General features: G+C 44.0%; 1 protein-coding gene across 5 annotated transcripts in view; it reads right to left on the bottom strand.

The window, feature by feature from the left end:
* TP53BP1 (tumor protein p53 binding protein 1) overlaps positions 1 to 13,978 on the bottom strand; it is a 31,943-nt gene extending 17,965 nt beyond the window's left edge. For 2 of the 5 annotated variants that reach the window (XM_076348242.1, XM_076348243.1), the window contains exons 1-11: positions 13,787 to 13,978; positions 13,638 to 13,707; positions 13,480 to 13,567; positions 13,051 to 13,121; positions 12,256 to 12,414; positions 11,711 to 11,792; positions 10,589 to 10,734; positions 9,707 to 9,827; positions 9,275 to 9,366; positions 8,056 to 8,258; positions 5,749 to 7,000 (exon numbers count right to left, since the gene is read on the bottom strand). In XM_076348242.1, the coding sequence (XP_076204357.1) occupies positions 5,749 to 7,000; positions 8,056 to 8,258; positions 9,275 to 9,366; positions 9,707 to 9,827; positions 10,589 to 10,734; positions 11,711 to 11,792; positions 12,256 to 12,414; positions 13,051 to 13,121; positions 13,480 to 13,567; positions 13,638 to 13,707; positions 13,787 to 13,960 (2,458 nt within the window). In that variant the 5' untranslated portion in view covers positions 13,961 to 13,978. The other 3 variants (XM_076348244.1, XM_076348245.1, XM_076348246.1) reach the window with 3 other exon arrangements.
* Between the last annotated feature and the right edge of the window lie 1,973 nt (positions 13,979 to 15,951).

The following is a 15,951-nucleotide window of genomic DNA, read 5'->3' as shown; positions in this document are numbered from 1 at the left end:
ACCTTGTTATGTAACTACAGCTACTCGTCTTTATAGAATCATAGACTAGTTTGGGTTGGAAGGGACCTCTAAAGGTCATCTAGTCCAACCCCCCTGCCGTGGGCAGGGACATCTTCAACTACATCAGGTTGCTCTGAGCCCCGTCCAACCTGACCTGGAATGTTTCCAGGGATGGGGCATCCACCACCTCTCTGGGCAACATGGGCCAGTGTCTCACCACCCTCAGTGTCAAAAATGTCTTCCTTATATCTAGTCTAAATCTACCCCCCTTTAGTTTAAAGCCATTCCCCCTTGTCCTGTCGCAACAGGCCCTGCTAAAAAGTTTGCCGCCATCTTTTTTATAAGCCCCCTTTAAGTACTGAGAGGCTTATAGACAGTAAGGTCTCCCCGAAGCCTTCTCTTCTCTAGGCTGAACAACCACAACTCTCTCAGCCTTTCTTCACAGGAGAGGTGTTCCATCCCCCTGATCATTTCTGTGACCCTCCTCTGGACCTGCTCCAACAGGTCTGTGTCCTTCTTATGCTGAGGGCTCCAGAGCTGGATGCAGGACTCCAGGTGGGGTCTCACCAGGGCAGAGCAGAGGGGCAGAATCACCTCCCTCGACCTGCTGGCCACGCTGCTTTTGATGCAGCCCAGGATACCATTGGCCGCCTGGGCTGCGAGCGCATATTGCTGGCTCATGTCCAGCTTTTCATCCACCAGTACCCCCAAGTCCTTCTGGGCAGGGCTGCTCTCCACCCCTTCATCCCCCAGCCTGTGTTGATACTGGGGGTTGCCCTGACCCAGGTGCAGGACCTTGCACTTGGCCTTGTTAAACCTCATGAAGTTCACATGGGCCCACTTCTCCAGCTTGTCCAGGTCCCTCTGGATGGCATCCTGTCCCTCTGGTGTGTTGACCACACCACTCAGCTTGGTGTCATCTGCCAACTTGCTGAGGGTGCACTCGATCCCACTGTCTATGTCACTGATGAAGATATTAAACAGTACTGGTCCCAATACAGACCCCTGCAGGACACCAATCGTCACCAATCTCCATCTGGACATCGAGCCATTGACCACTACCCTCTGGATGCGACCATCTAACCAATTCCACACCCACCGGACAGTCCACCCATCAAATCCATAGCTCTCCAGTTTAGAGAGAAGGATGTTGTGGGGGACCATGTCAAAGGCCTTACAGAGGTCCAGATAGATGATAACTGTAGCCCTTCCCATGTCCACTGATGCAGTCACTCCATCAGAGAAGGCCACTAGGTTGGTCAGGCAGGACTTGCCCTCGGTGAAGCCATGCTGGCTGTCTCAAATCACCTCCCTGTCCTCCATGTGCCTTAGCATAGCTTCCAGGAGGATCTGTTCCATGATCTTCCCAGGCACAGGGGTGAGACTGACTGGCCTGTAGTTCCCTGGGTCCTCCTTTTTTCCCTTCTTAAAAATGGGGGTTATGTTTCCCCTTTTCCAGTCAGTGGGAACTTCACCAGACTGCCACGACTTCTCAAATACGATGGATAGTGGCTTAGCAACTTCATCCGCCAGTTCCTTCAGGACCTGTGGATGGATCTCATCGGGTCCCATGGACTTGTGCACCTTCAGGTGCCTTAGATGGTCTCGAACCTGATGTTCTCCCACAGTGGGCGGCTCTTCATTCTCCCAGTCCCCGCCTTTGCCTTCTGCGGCTTGGGCGGTGAGGCTCGAGCACTTGCCAGTGAAGACCGAGGCAAAAAAGTCATTGAGTACCTTTTATTTTATCATCATTTCAGCAGTGTACTGCCAAATGTATTATTTCATTTAATAAAATCTATACTGTTCTTAAGTTCAAAGAGCAGTACTGTTCTCTTGACTATGCCAAATTGTCTTAAGAAACATGCAGTCCCAGCATACCAAATGCCCTGGACTTGTTCACAGAAAAGTTAGCCTGAGATCACAAAATGCAATGGGATGAGAACACCTTTGAACTTTCTGTCCGGTATTTTGACCAGATCCCCTCAAAGCGTTATTTTCTATATAATAAAGCTTTTTTTTCTTCTTTCAGTTGAAGGAAATTAAGAATACTGTATCTAAAATTTCATCATTCAACTTCATGTTAAATAACATTTGAGGTCCTGCAATCTTCGCACGTCCCTAATAAGACTTAATAGAAGGGAAATAGATTTTCAGATACTAATATCAAGTTCCTTCATTCTTCCCATGTGCAAGTTTCTACAAAAAATTTATGTTCTCAGATTTTAAAGTTTTCAGAATTAGGAGGCATCAAATGAAACTAACACCTGGTGAAAAAGAGTTGGTTTTTTACCCAGTATATAATTTAAACTGTCAAACTTCCTACTGCAGGAAGCTTTGAAGCCTAAAAGTTTACAGACGTTCAAAAAACCACACACGAAAATTCCATGGTGGGGGAGAAAACCACACCTATCCAAGATATCAAAAAACAAAAGACATCGCTTCAGACTCAGCATGTTCCTAAACCATACTTTTCTTGATGATGAGATAGAGACTTCTTCAGAAGTATCTCCCCACTGCATTTTTGCCCTTACATTCATCCATATGCAGCTGCTATTCAATACTGGAGGAACTTGTATACCAAGCTAGACTGATGCAGTGTAACTGTTCTTCTGACTGTTGTACTATCTCAATTCACCGAGACCATGAGTTTCAGTCTTTAGTTCAGAGTTATCACAAAGGCACAAATGACCTATTGCAAGCCACTGAATGGGAAAGACTGAAAAAAACCCCACCCCAGCAACAATAACAACAAAAAAAACATTAAATGGCAAGAGAATAATCTAACACTAACAAAGAACCTGGTCTTCTTGGTCCACAGAGTATCTCAAACCCTGGTGATTCAGATTTTGTGTGCAGTCTCCAAAATCTGTCACTGAAGCTTCCCCCCCAGTTTGAAAAATTACAGCATGATTTAATTGTACCACTTATAAACAATATCCAAAGCTTTCCCTAAATATCATTAAAGAGACAGCCTCCAAACTTTGGATAAGATGTTGCTAAGACACATCTAAATACCACAAATTAAGAACTTAAATCTGAAACTGATGACACTAATGTCTTGATTGACAAAACAATCCACCGAATTGCCTCCAGCATGTTACTTGCTTAGCACCGGTTCCCTAAGCCAACAAAGGCTCTACTGTCAGAGAATGCACTAAATTAAAAAAAAAAAAAAAACAAAACATTGCCTTTCTGGCCAACTGAAATACTCTACTTTCACACTCAACAATGAAGCAGTTTGCTACAACATTCTGAAAGAAAGTGATGGTCCCTAGTTATGGGATGTTAAAGAATGCAAAACCAAAAAAGCTCCCAAACATCTGACTGGTCTGACCGCATTCAGAAGAATGGGTGCAAAAGTTACATCAATTAAATTGCTATGATAGCTGGTATATTAAGCAGTGCTCAACAATACAGATTAATTCAGATGACTGTTATTGGGAAAGTGGAGCTTTTAAATCTAAACAAAGAAGGTATCAGAACCCCTAAAGCATGGGAATTTTTACATGACTAAACATATACTTAGCTCAAAATAAAGTAACCCCTGCAGAAGTTGTTCTCAGATGTCAATGATGTTAAAAAGCTGTGGCCACAAGGATCCATACTCCTTGAAAATAATTTGAGCTTTATTTTGTTTTAAAATAGGTCAACAGATACTTATAACAAAGTCTAGCTTGAAAACCCGTATTATCTTTTGCTGAAAGTCTCTCCAAAACTGATGACCTGCATAAGCATTCAAATCTCTTTTCCACACCTCACTGTAATCTAACTTCTACGGGTATCAGTATTTACCTGTCATTCTTATCTTACATTGTAAGATAATACCTTCATCCTATTTTTTAGTATCTCGAATTTCTTCTCACCAGCCAACTCCATACTATTAAATGGTTACCTTTCTCAAACTTGTCAGCAAATTTGGTATTAAAAACACATATAAGTATTACACTCAATCCCTTTTCATCCAAGTCTCCATCTAGCACTTCAAAGTCATCTCACCTACTTCTGTTCAGACATAAAGAAGAAAGCTCTTCATCTTGCTCCTTTTTGAAATCTGCCATTTTTACCTTTCCAAACAGGATCACATGTTCCAGAAGTCAGCACCATTCAAGGTCACAAGAACTGAAGAAAGGGGGAGGGAACCATATAAGAACGAGCTCAAAAGGCTTTCAGGAAGAAACAGCCAAAGCTGCCATAAACGGCAGTAAGGATCAGTTCGTAACTGGAAAAATTAAGCAAGTAGTTCAGAAAACAGTAACAAAAAATATTGGACTCATGAGACTGATAAGAGAAGTTTTGAAGAAATGTACAGCTCTTGAAAAAAACCCCAAACATAAATTGGCAGAGAAAGTAAGAGAGATGTCCCTCCCTGACAAAGAATAGGAAATTATTCAGACCGGTTATCAATTGAGTACGTAAAGGGAAAAAGAAGGCTGAGTGTTAGGAAATGTTTTTTAAGCAGTATATCTTACACTAATTTCTCAAAAGGAAAAACTAGAAAACATTATCACTTGAATAAAGCTCTGCAGAACAGACTACAGGACTATATTAACAATACCATGACCTCTGAGTGGTAAGAGAAATTCTATCTAGCCCACAGCTTTATAGGTTCCACAAATCAAAATCACAGACTGGTCAATCTATCAGATGGTTCAAAAACATCTTCCCTGCTAGACATCTCATTTAATTCTAATAGCACTGCACAATTCTATTGATCTTCCATTGTACTCTATCTGAAGGACTTAGATAATTCACAGACCATAAACTACCTAGCAAATCAGTGAAAAGAGTTAAATAAACCTCTACTAACATACCGGTCTGCTCAGGAGATGTGAAGACAACCATCACCTATTGAGAACTAATGTTTTCAGACCCTCACTTTCATAATCACCAACTTCAGGAGACTGGAAGTCACCTACCATCATCGTAAGAGGGGGAAAACTCTCTCTCTGATCCTGCAGTTTAATGAAAGACTACTTAGATCTCAAAAATATTTACCATTCAAGACAAAGCTCTAGTAAAACTTTGTTTTCTATTACTTTCTTATTTGAGGAGTACAGAACTCTCTGTTTTAAAATGAAGCCAACTAAGAGGCAAAAGCTCCACAAAACTCACGTATAGCACCCCACATTTTTTGTATGACTACACAACAGCATGTTAAAAGGATTTCAACCCATGATGACAATATCTGCCAAGCCACAGCTTACGTGCGAGTGAAAAACCATTCTACTTTAAAATAATCTCAAGATAAATTTGCTGTATTAGTTTCTAGCTCAAAGCTGCTCTGTACACCCCCACAAAGAAAATTCTTCTCTGAGAATGAAAAAAGAAAAAAAAAAGCACGGAGAGCTACAAGAGTGAAAATACAGACTACCACGCGCCATCTTCCTTTCAAGGACACTACTGTTGTTGCTTTGGGGCGGAGGGGGAAGTTACAAAACTCCCTGAGCATTGCCAAGGTCACAACATTCTGAGTTTTCAAAGTTGCTCTGCGTTTCTGCCATAAAACAGCGAGAGAGTGTTAGGAACAAGAATTACCTTATCATTCTTGCCTGCAGTAGTGTGACAAATGGGAAAAAAGTAAAGGCATGTTATGCATGTAACACAGTAACTTGTAGTGCTGCTTTTAAGAGTCACTGTTCAACACGCATCCAAGATCAGTGCTCCCTGAAAACACTGAGGATTGTACACAGCTGTCCTTGACACTATTCAAAATACACACCTGTGAACTACTAACCTAAATTCACTTACCACTGGAAGGACTGGGGGATTTAGCAGTTGCCTTCTCCTGTGGCTGCATCTGCTCTTCTTGCTCTGGATTCCTTGTCCTAACAGTATCCTCCGTATTCTTTGGCACCTGACTCTCCTGCTGAGTCACCAGCGTGTCAACCCCTCTCTCTTGACGTGGTGGCTGATTCCCTATTATCATTATCTGTCCTAATTCTGAACAACCTGGATGTTTTTTGGCACACAACGCCTCTTCTGATGGAACGTCACTCTTCAACTTCGGAAACAAATTGTTGTGCTGTTCCAGCAACTCCCCTACAGAAGCCTTAGATAAAACTTTATTGAGCTTTGGCATGTTTTCCGAAGCAGCCTTAAAGGGCAGTTTATCCATGCTCTTTGCCTCTCCAGTGCCAAAAGTACAACCTTCTGAAGTCTCTTTTCCCTGGATTTCTGGTCCCATCTTTTCTAATTCTTGGGCCTGATCAGACAAATTTTTGCTATTTTTACAAGAACCATCAGCAAATTCCACTTCCATATCTTCATGACACTGTACTTCCCTTTCAGGAACAAACCTCTGAGAAAGCGTTATATTAACAAGGGACCCATCTTCATTTATTTGCTTCTCTTTTACTTGCAGTTTTTCTTGTTCTTCACACTGAGTCTCAGGAACTGCCTCAGGTTCAGAAGTCTCTTCCAATGGATAATCCTCAGACTGTGCTTCTCTACCTTGAGTGTATGACAAAATCTCAGGCAGACCAGACTGATCTGCAACAGCCTGACTTCCAGAAATACCCTCCATCTCCTGATGAGCTGTAGGGGCTAATGACCCATCTCCTGCTACATCTGCACTAACTAACTGCATTACAGGCTTTCCTGCAGTCTGTAAATCCTCCTTTTCTGCTTTTTCACAGTTTTCCGAGAGGGCTTGATCACCTGCATCCAGTCTCAGTTTTATGTTGTCATTCTCCACAGAACAGAGTCTCAAGTCTGAGGCCTTGCATTCAGAACTCATCTCCACCTGGGTGGTTTCACTATCTTGGCCCGTGTTCAGAGAGCCTGAACTGACCTCTGTATTTGTGGGCTGGCTGCATTCACTTGCAGAAAGCATCAGCTTACAGGACTCAGAAGGCTGTGACAAAGAGTCACCTGTAGATGTCTTTGACAAATCATCTGTGGGTCCAGAGAGATCTCCTGGTAAGCATAAACGGGTTAAAGCAGCAGCTTTTTCTTCTCCTTCATGCTTCTTCTCCGGGCTCGGAGTTGGAACAAAGATATCCTAAAATGAAAACAGTGGGACGTGGAGCATCAGGGCATCCCAAGTAGGACTGTTTATTTGTTATTCCTAGAACATTACACTGGATTATGGAGCAGAGCAAGCTCAGCACAAAACTACAGATTTAGAAAAAGAAACAAACACAAAACCAACAACTACTTACCCCCCCCCATTTATATGAGTCAGAATTGCCCCGTTCTTGCTGAGAAAAATCATCACCACCCGTAACTTTTTAGTACCTCTGTGGCAAAGTCAGACACAATCCTTGGTACACCTCTCACACTACCAAATCATGAAGTACAGGTCAAATATGGCAAATTAGTAGCTATTTTTAGTCAAACAACCAACGGTTCTGGAAATGTTCTCTGGAAGAATCTATTATATTAGCATGAAAGCTGCTTTCAGCTAAGGAGAAGCCCTGTTTCGACTACTGAAGTCTCTAGTACAACCTTTATTTTCTGCCTTAAGTTGATAAAATTTGTAATATTAAGCTATAAAGCCACCAACTGTCTGTTAAATCCCTTTGAACAGTAATAACTTCCAGAATCAAAAAGCACAAAGGAAACAACAGATAATAATAATAAGCAACTTGAAAAATCCACTAAATGAATTCTAGTCTTGTAGGAGAATACAAATGCTTTATTACAAAACAGCTTCACTTTCTCCATGACAAATGATGCTAAGGTCTATCCTGATAAAAGTCTAATTTATGACGCAGTTTGAGATGCAGGACACCCAGTTCAGCATCAGCAGCAGCCTTTCAAAGAGAGAAAGGAAAAAAAAAAAGCAGAAAAAAGGTTTCTAGCACAGATTAAAATACAACAAATTCTACGTTCAGTAACTCACTATGCCCTCTTAAGCTGTTCCGCATTTTCTCTGCAGGATAAACTGCCACACAGTATGATCAATATATAACTGTGACTGGTGGGAACAGGGAAGCTGACGAGAACCAGCTTAGTAGGGAAGCTCAACACAGAAGCACAGAGGCCGACTCAAACACACATCTTCTGCAACAGCCATATAAAAACCTCAGAAAAGATATCTGCGTGAACCCTTACATGAGAGAACTCTGGTTGTGATGGTATAGGTAAAGATCCAGGAAAGAAGGTTGGGGCACTCTGGGACACTGGAGTTGAAGCTTGTGGCAGGACAAGAGGTCCTGGTGGGATGCATGGGATGGCCATCTCCACTAGTGTATCTCCTCTCTGCTTCTGCATCAGCTCTCTTCCTTCTGCAGGGATAGATATATCCATCTGTTCATCTGGTTTGAAAGAGCAGAAAATACATTACTAGCAAATTATTGCATTATACCTAAAGTCTCCAATATCCTATTAAAAGACTTGTCTTCAGTGGCGTATGCAACTTTCTCAAACTTTAATGGGTGAATCTAAAATCTTCTCTCCAGGTGAATTCTTTTTGGAGACAAAAAAAAAAAAAAAAAAAAAAAAAAATCAACAAAAACATCCACATCCTTAAATTTAAGGGGGGGAGAAAGTGTTTTGTTAAGAATTCATGTAACTATTTTGCTACAAGTCTAGAGCTTCTACAATTAGAAAAAGGTATCTGAAATTTATAAAAAGCATTTCTCTGAGTTCTTTTCCTTTTGCTATCTTTATTAAAATGCAACCAAATTCAGACCCCGGCTAACAAAATATCTATTCTAAAAGTATTTCACATTCTGTGACAGGAATCTCACAGAAAGGAATGGTGATTTTGTATCATACTAAAAGTCTGCGTGAATGGATATCTTATCCCTCATGGCAAACGGGTGCTTAGAGAAAATGGTTGAGAACCAAGGTATCATATAGAACAATCCCTCTTTTGGCATGGTGTTCTAGAATACACACATATAACATACGAAAGCTTTTTAAAATATTGCACAAGTCATCCAAGTTAAGGTGAAACGTTATGATGCTGCCCTCCTCTGTCCTTTCTATTACCCTAACAGTATATACTTACTACAGATATTTGCCTGTAGCAAGAATGGCTTGTCCCGAAGAAAGGAGGACAATTGCTGTATCCCATACGAAGTATTTCCCATCTTTCAAGTGAAGGGGAGCTAGCAGAAAGTACTGATTTTGTTTTGACAGCTATGCAAGAAATATCGACAGCACATCAGCATCTGAGTCACAAACACGTATCTCCCTTTATCTACCTCTTTCAGTGTTCTCAATCCTGCTTTATTCTTTAAATATAATTTTAGCAGGTTTTGAAAAGGCTGGTAAAAACCACAGAGCACAGAAACACAACCACAGACCAGCATGAAGAAAATTTTACCTTTTGCTTGCTCCTGTTCAGTAGGACTGCTGGGGACAAGAGCATTGGATCCAAAGGCAACAGGAGGAGGAATAACTAGGCCTGAAGAGACACTGCAGACCAAGAAAAGGGAACATGGAAAAGAAGACCATACGTCACTAGAAAATGCATTAACTTCTCCCCAAAACGTAGCTCCAGCTTGCCACAATAGGAGTCTTCTCATAAAGGGAGAGTGTCAGGTGTTCACTAGCAAGAGACTTGAGAAATGGCTATTGACCACATGGGCATCATTAGCTCATTTCATTGCAAAATAAAGCCATGCACCTCTCCTAGTGCAAAATTAAAACACTGATTGCTTAAAATCAAGCACAAGTCCTTGAATAAAGAAAAGAGTGCTGGAAATGCACTATTGCAATTAAGCTATTGCAATAGTTTGGGGATTTTTTTGCTTACGTGGAATGACTCTCCTGTACAAGGGATCCCTGTCCAGAAAGCTGCAGCAGTTGCAGACTGCGGGCAGGGGTGCATGCCAGAGAACTTCCCTCTTCCACCCTGGTTATCGGACAGCCGCTCCCTGCAGCAGTTTTGAACAAAAGGAAATAAGATTAGAAATCTGGCCCATAACCAAGCTGGTCAGAAAATTCTGAGGAATGATGTTCACGCTACCGCACGGTTACTTCTCAGGTTGGCAAGAACAAGCCGACTTTCACACAGAGTTGGAGAAGGACTGCACATGAAAGGTCAGTATGTGAAACGTGAGCGTAATATAGTTAAGATGAAAAAGGTAAGTTTGTACCTATAGAATAGATTTTTATCAGGCCAGACTGTACAAGTCTTCCTACTTCCAAAAAGATTTTGATCGCAGAACCCTGTCCTATCCCAAACAGGAAGGCCAATTCAGAGGAGTAAGGTGGAATGTTTTGCCAAAGTTACCCAGCATAAGAAAGTCTACAGTATTTGCCTACACTACTTATCCACACTTTAGATTGTGTGTCGCTACAAAGGGTGAGCATTATTACTGCCAGTTTCAGAAGAAGGTAAAAGGTTTTTTGTTTTGTTTTGTTCTTCAGGGGGCACAGAAAGAAAGGAAATTAAACGTATTTAACAAGGCAGTGTAACTGTTCTAACAAGAAGTGACATTTAGACATTGCTCCATAGTATAGTGAAAAAGATTGCGGCCTTTCGTTTCCAAAGCGTTACCAATTTTAGCAGAAATTACGTGAAAAATACAGCACTCTGCACCCTAAAACACTACATGACTAAAAAGATCAAGTAGGGATGATGATTATGATGATCTCTGGGATGGACATTTTGGCTTTGCTTGTCTATTGTTACCTGTTGCATTATTCTCAGGAAACATCTCTTCCTGAGTTGACAAGATATCCGACTCCTCGTGACCAGAATCAAGGGATTTCTCAGTTTTAGTGGGGTCACAGACAGGCATACGTTTCCTGGTATGCTCTTCTGCTTTCTGCAGAGTTCTGGAAAAGCAAGACACAGTCACTGACCTGAGAAATTCGAAGTATGAAGTAATACTGCAACATTGTAAAGAAAATGTATCAGCACAGATGAAAGGTATTCACCTGTGTATACCATAGGAAAAAAAAAAAATAAAGAAGGGGACAAAAAAAAAAAGGGGGACAAAAAAAAAAAGGGGACAAAAAAAAAAGGGGGGGGACAAAAAAAAAAAAGGGGACAAAAAGACCAACCTCTCTCTCCTGACAAAACAACATGTTCATCCTTGACAAGTTACATTTTCAGAATTGTTTTGTAAGTTTTCTACCAATCTAAGTGATGCTTAAATGGAATGCAGATTGTTCTACTGACATATTCCATGTGGATTCTAGGAATTTTGTTTCACCTCCTTTTTAATATTATTTTGTTGAAGAATTTGACAATACAAGATGAGCTAAGTATTATTCTATCTGGCATAAAAAAATATAGAGAAAATTTTCAACAAACTGAAGTTTCACATTTAAAAATAATTAAAACTATAAAGCCTACAATAGCAAATACTCAAAAGCATCCTGGAATAGCCACCACTTAGCCCCTAGATTTCTCCTGTGAGGCCAAAGCCCATGCTGCAGTGATTAAGTTATTTTGAAATAACTTCTGTAACTTAAACGGAATTATTACTTTTAATATATTCCAGTTGTTTAACTTAAGAAAATTATTAGTATATGTTATTATCCAGTGCACTCTCCCTTAAAAATAAACCTATTGATATCTTTGTGTGTTAAGAGTTTGACACCACCTCTTTTCTCAGCTAGGAATGGTGAAAGCACTCCTTAGTCAGCACTGCTGCAAAAAGGTCTCATCAGTACTTCATCTTTCCCTTCACTTTTCTCTTTTGCCTTGAAGCCTGAGCCCTCCTACGTCTAAAAATCTAGTAAAAGAGACACAAATCAACTTCCAGAACGTCAGCAAGAGACCTACAAAGAACATGGACTGTTTTACCTTTCAGACTTCTCTGGCTGGTCTTCCAAAGCACTATGTGCTTCTGTGCTGGAGACAGTTTCCGTGCTGTCCCCACGCAGTTCTAGCAAGAGAGAGAAAAAAAAAATTGTTACTTGGGTCACCTGGATTAATATACAAAGAGAAGAAAGTGTAGTTCTGTAAATGACACAAATATCAAAACAAGCTTTATATGAAAAAAAATAATCTTGAACTATCAATGATAACAACAACAACAAAGATGACCAGGATGAGGTTTTTACCAGGGAGGGAATTCAGTATCAGATTGTCTGAATATTCTGGAAGCAAATTAGGAAGGAGAGGTGCAAGAATCAATGACAGCACTTGGACAGCTATAAGAAAACAAATGAACTAGCCCAAAGAAAAGAGAAGGCAAAATTATTTTCAACTACCAACGAGCTGTGAACTCATTTTTGAAAACTACTAATACTCTATTTCCTGTCAAAGAAACGTAACATCTATAATTTAAAGAAACCAGAGAGAATTGACAGAGCAACAAAAGGACATCTAAGATCATTTTCACATACCATCTTTAGTATCGTTCTTCAGAAGTCTGGAAGAAGGGACAGCAGCTCCAGGGTGAAACCGATGCCTAGCATCTCCTTCATTGGGCACAAAGTCACTCTCAAAGTCCTGGCTCTGCGAGAGCTCTAGAGCTCCAAAATGCAGCTGTGACATGCCTGTATCTAACACCAAACATCCATAACTAATACATATACCCAAAAAAAAAAAAAAATCAAAGAGCTATCTATCACTTTACAAGGGCAAAAATACACCCTCTAACATGAAAAGTATCTAGGCTATTGCTGAAACTCTGAATAAACTAACAGACTCTGATCTCAGCTGTACTAATTAAAAATACAGTAACAGAACAGGGACACTGGCCATTAACTCAGAAACCAGTGTTAATCAGCAAGGTCTTATGTAACGCCATTAGGTACTGCAGCAGATTTGGATTCTGTGATGAGAAAAGAATCCTGATAATAGATAGCCTGTGCCTGAAAGTCCCTTGACGACAACAACCATTATGCCAGGAGCTCTTTGCCACAAAAAGGCTCCATCTCCTAACGGTCACGATGCATCCATGCCTCTTCTAAGCCATTTCCTGTCTCCAAGATCCTCGTTAACAATGACATGAAATCACCATTTTTTTTCCAACACCAAAACATACAGATCAACTTCTGGAAAAAGACGCCAATTTCTGACCCATTATTACCGGCTAAACTACCCCTAGTGAGACAAGCGAGGCAGCCGAACTGAAAAACTACAGATGGCTGATCAGATTCACAGCCCCAAGAAGAGACCTGAAATGGAGAAGTTACCTTCTACACACGGCGAAGCAGTACAGTCCTCAACATCACCTTCACCTCTTTCTCCAGCCTTTCCAAGGGCACTGCAACAGAAAGACTTATTCACATCGCTTTGGGGTTTCCTGCAGGCTGCCGCCTTAGAGCCCACTTGTGTTCTGAGGGGTTGCTTCGCAGCTGCGGCACCTGACCAGGCGCTCCCAAGCCCTCCGAACCGCGCACCCCGGCGCGGGCCGGGCCACCGACGCGGGGCCGGGCCGGGCTCCGGCGCCTGCGGCGCTACGCCGGGACGGGCGCGGCCGCAGCCAGCACCGAGCCCGTCTTTCAAGCCCGTCCTCGACGCGCGACAGGGATTTTACAGGGGGAGAGAGGCCCGGGAGGAGGCGGCCGAGAGCCGGCGCGCCTCGCCACGGGATGGCGGCCCCCGCGGCCCGGCCCACGCACCTGCTCTCCCCGCCGGGCGGTGACACCTCCTCAGCGACGCGGCCCCGCGGGCCGGCGGCGTCCGGGCGGGCGGGGCTCTCCATCGGCTCTGCAAGCACAGCGCCGTTAGCACGGCCGCGGCCCCCCGGGCACGCCGCGGCCCCGCGCCCAACTCTCACCTGCGGCTCGCTCCCGGGCCGCCCCGCCACCCGCGGGTGCCCGGCTGCCGGCAGGACCGCAGACGATCTCCTGCAAGACAGACGCACGGGCCGCGTCAGGACCGGGCCGAGCCGGGCCGGGCCGCGCCGCCCCCGCGCCGGGCGCTCACCAGCACGGGGCTCGGGCTCCACCGGGCCGGCAGCCGGCGGGCCAGCACGCCGAGGCAGGCCTGCTCGGCGTCCTCCTCCGCGCCCGCGCTCTCGGGCTGCGAGTCCTCCACGATCAGGCGGGGCGTGTCCTGCTGCGAGAAGCCGGGGTCCAGCTGGCTGCCGCCGCGCTCCATGCAGGGCGCCGCGGGAGGCGGAACGCCCGGCGGAGCCCAGCCGCGGCCCTACGCCGCCCGCCCGCCGCCCGGCCCGCCACACCGCGCCACGCTTCCCGCGGCCGCCATCTTGCAGCGCGCCGATTGGCGGCGCGCGACCCGCCCGCCCCGCGCCGCCGGCGCCGTTACCAGGGCGACGCCGGCCCGGGCGACGCCTGGCGGGTCTCCCGCTCGGCGGGGGGGGCCGGGGGCCGAGGGGGGCCGGGGCCTGGCGGCGGCCTGGCCGACCAGGGAGGGCGCAGCAGGCGGGACCGGGCCCTGCACCGGGAGCGCCGCCCACGGAGCGGTAAGGGCGGCGGATTTGGAGCCGCCACCCCCACCCGTTTCCTTCAGCGAAGGGAGACGCCCACTCGGCCTCTCCTCTCCGCGAGCAGCCGGGGAGAGGGAAAGCAGCCCCGTGCCTCCGGCCCGGCCCGTGCCGGGGGCCTCGGGGCGCGCCGCCGCGGCTGGCCTCGCCCGGGGGCGAACGCAGCGACTTCCCGACCGGCGCCGAAGGCGGGCCGAGGGGTTTCAGGCCAAGGGGTTTCAGCGCGGCACCCCACCGACCCCCTTTCCGTCAAACGTACGGAACGCCCCCGGCACCGAACGGCATACTGCCACAATCGTGTGTGTAAATTTTTAGGTATCACAGGAAAGTGAAATCTGATTAATTTCCCCGTGTTTGTATTCATAAACGGCAGTTGTGGAAGAAGCCTTGGGCACAAATTGTGACAGTATTGTTGTCTTTCAGCATTAAACTTTTTGCCTAAAACCTAGTTAGTTTGAATAGACTAATTTAAACCCGCTTTTCCAAGTTCTCTTTTTTACTTCTGCACCTCTCTGTATTTTATAGATGAGAATTCTGTATATTTTATTTAAAAACCTGTTGTAGAACAGGTAGAACAAAATCCAAGTTTGCACATGAATGTTAAGAACATTAAACAGGCTATAAATATTTACAATTCCTACACAGCAAGGATGCTTTAGTGGCTGGTTGTTCAGCTCCCAGAAGATGCTCCTTTAGCACATATTAAGCTGTGTTACTGAAAAGTTTTTCTGCTATACTAGTTTCAAAAATACATACAACTTCAAATATTGTCTGAAATTTGCCCCAATGCCAAAGACCACCACGAGGCCTACGATTACTAAATCCTTCTTTTGAAAGATGAAGTTGTTCGTAGGCTTTTGCTAGCCATCTGGAGAAGCCAGATTTCACGTTCACAAGATATTTTATCCCAGGGAACTGAAAAGGAGACTGGGATCGCGATGCGACAGTTGGCAGCCTGTGATCCTCGAGTGTCTCAAGTTTTAGAACAGGCTCTTGCAGTTTGTTCAATTCCCTTCAAGCAGAATTCTGCTTCCATCAGAATGAAAGCATTTCAAATGGTCTTCCTTTATGCTTACTCTCAAAATTAAATAAAATATAAAATTCCTTTTTTTTTTTCCCCCCAAATATAAAGTAAAGCTGTCTTCTAAGCACAAGTATAGCATGAGCCCTCATTTTTTTTAAGCAAGTTCATGGTACTCCACTACTGATCCTTGCTGGATTTACTAGTGGGTTTCCAAGCTTGCTACCATCTTCCTCTCAGCGTATAAGAAGAAGTTCCTTTTCTTATCGACAGATCATTAAACCATTGTATCCTTCCTCACACCATCTTCTTTTACACTTCTATCTGGCCAGCACCTCTTCTTTACTAGCTTCTCCTAGAGAATACATGTTCTTCATTAGTACATTTGAAATGCCTACCTAAGCCAAGTCCTTCTTCAAACTCCAGATTTTTGCCTGAAGGTGTTTCTACAACAGATACAGTTAACTACTAACTGGGGGGAAAAAAAGACAAAATGATTGTGTTTATAACAACACAAGAAGTACATGCAAGTGGGCAGACATTGGCTATGCATAATGTATCTTCAGGAAGAAAATAAGAGAGCAGAAAAACAAAGAATGGATTTTGAGGAGCAGACGTCAATAA

Source organism: Aptenodytes patagonicus, chromosome 10, assembly GCF_965638725.1.
Source record: "Aptenodytes patagonicus chromosome 10, bAptPat1.pri.cur, whole genome shotgun sequence".
Taxonomy (NCBI): domain Eukaryota; kingdom Metazoa; phylum Chordata; class Aves; order Sphenisciformes; family Spheniscidae; genus Aptenodytes; species Aptenodytes patagonicus.
The sequence above is the reverse complement of the archived record's forward strand: the minus strand, read 5'-3'. Positions and strand labels throughout refer to the sequence as shown.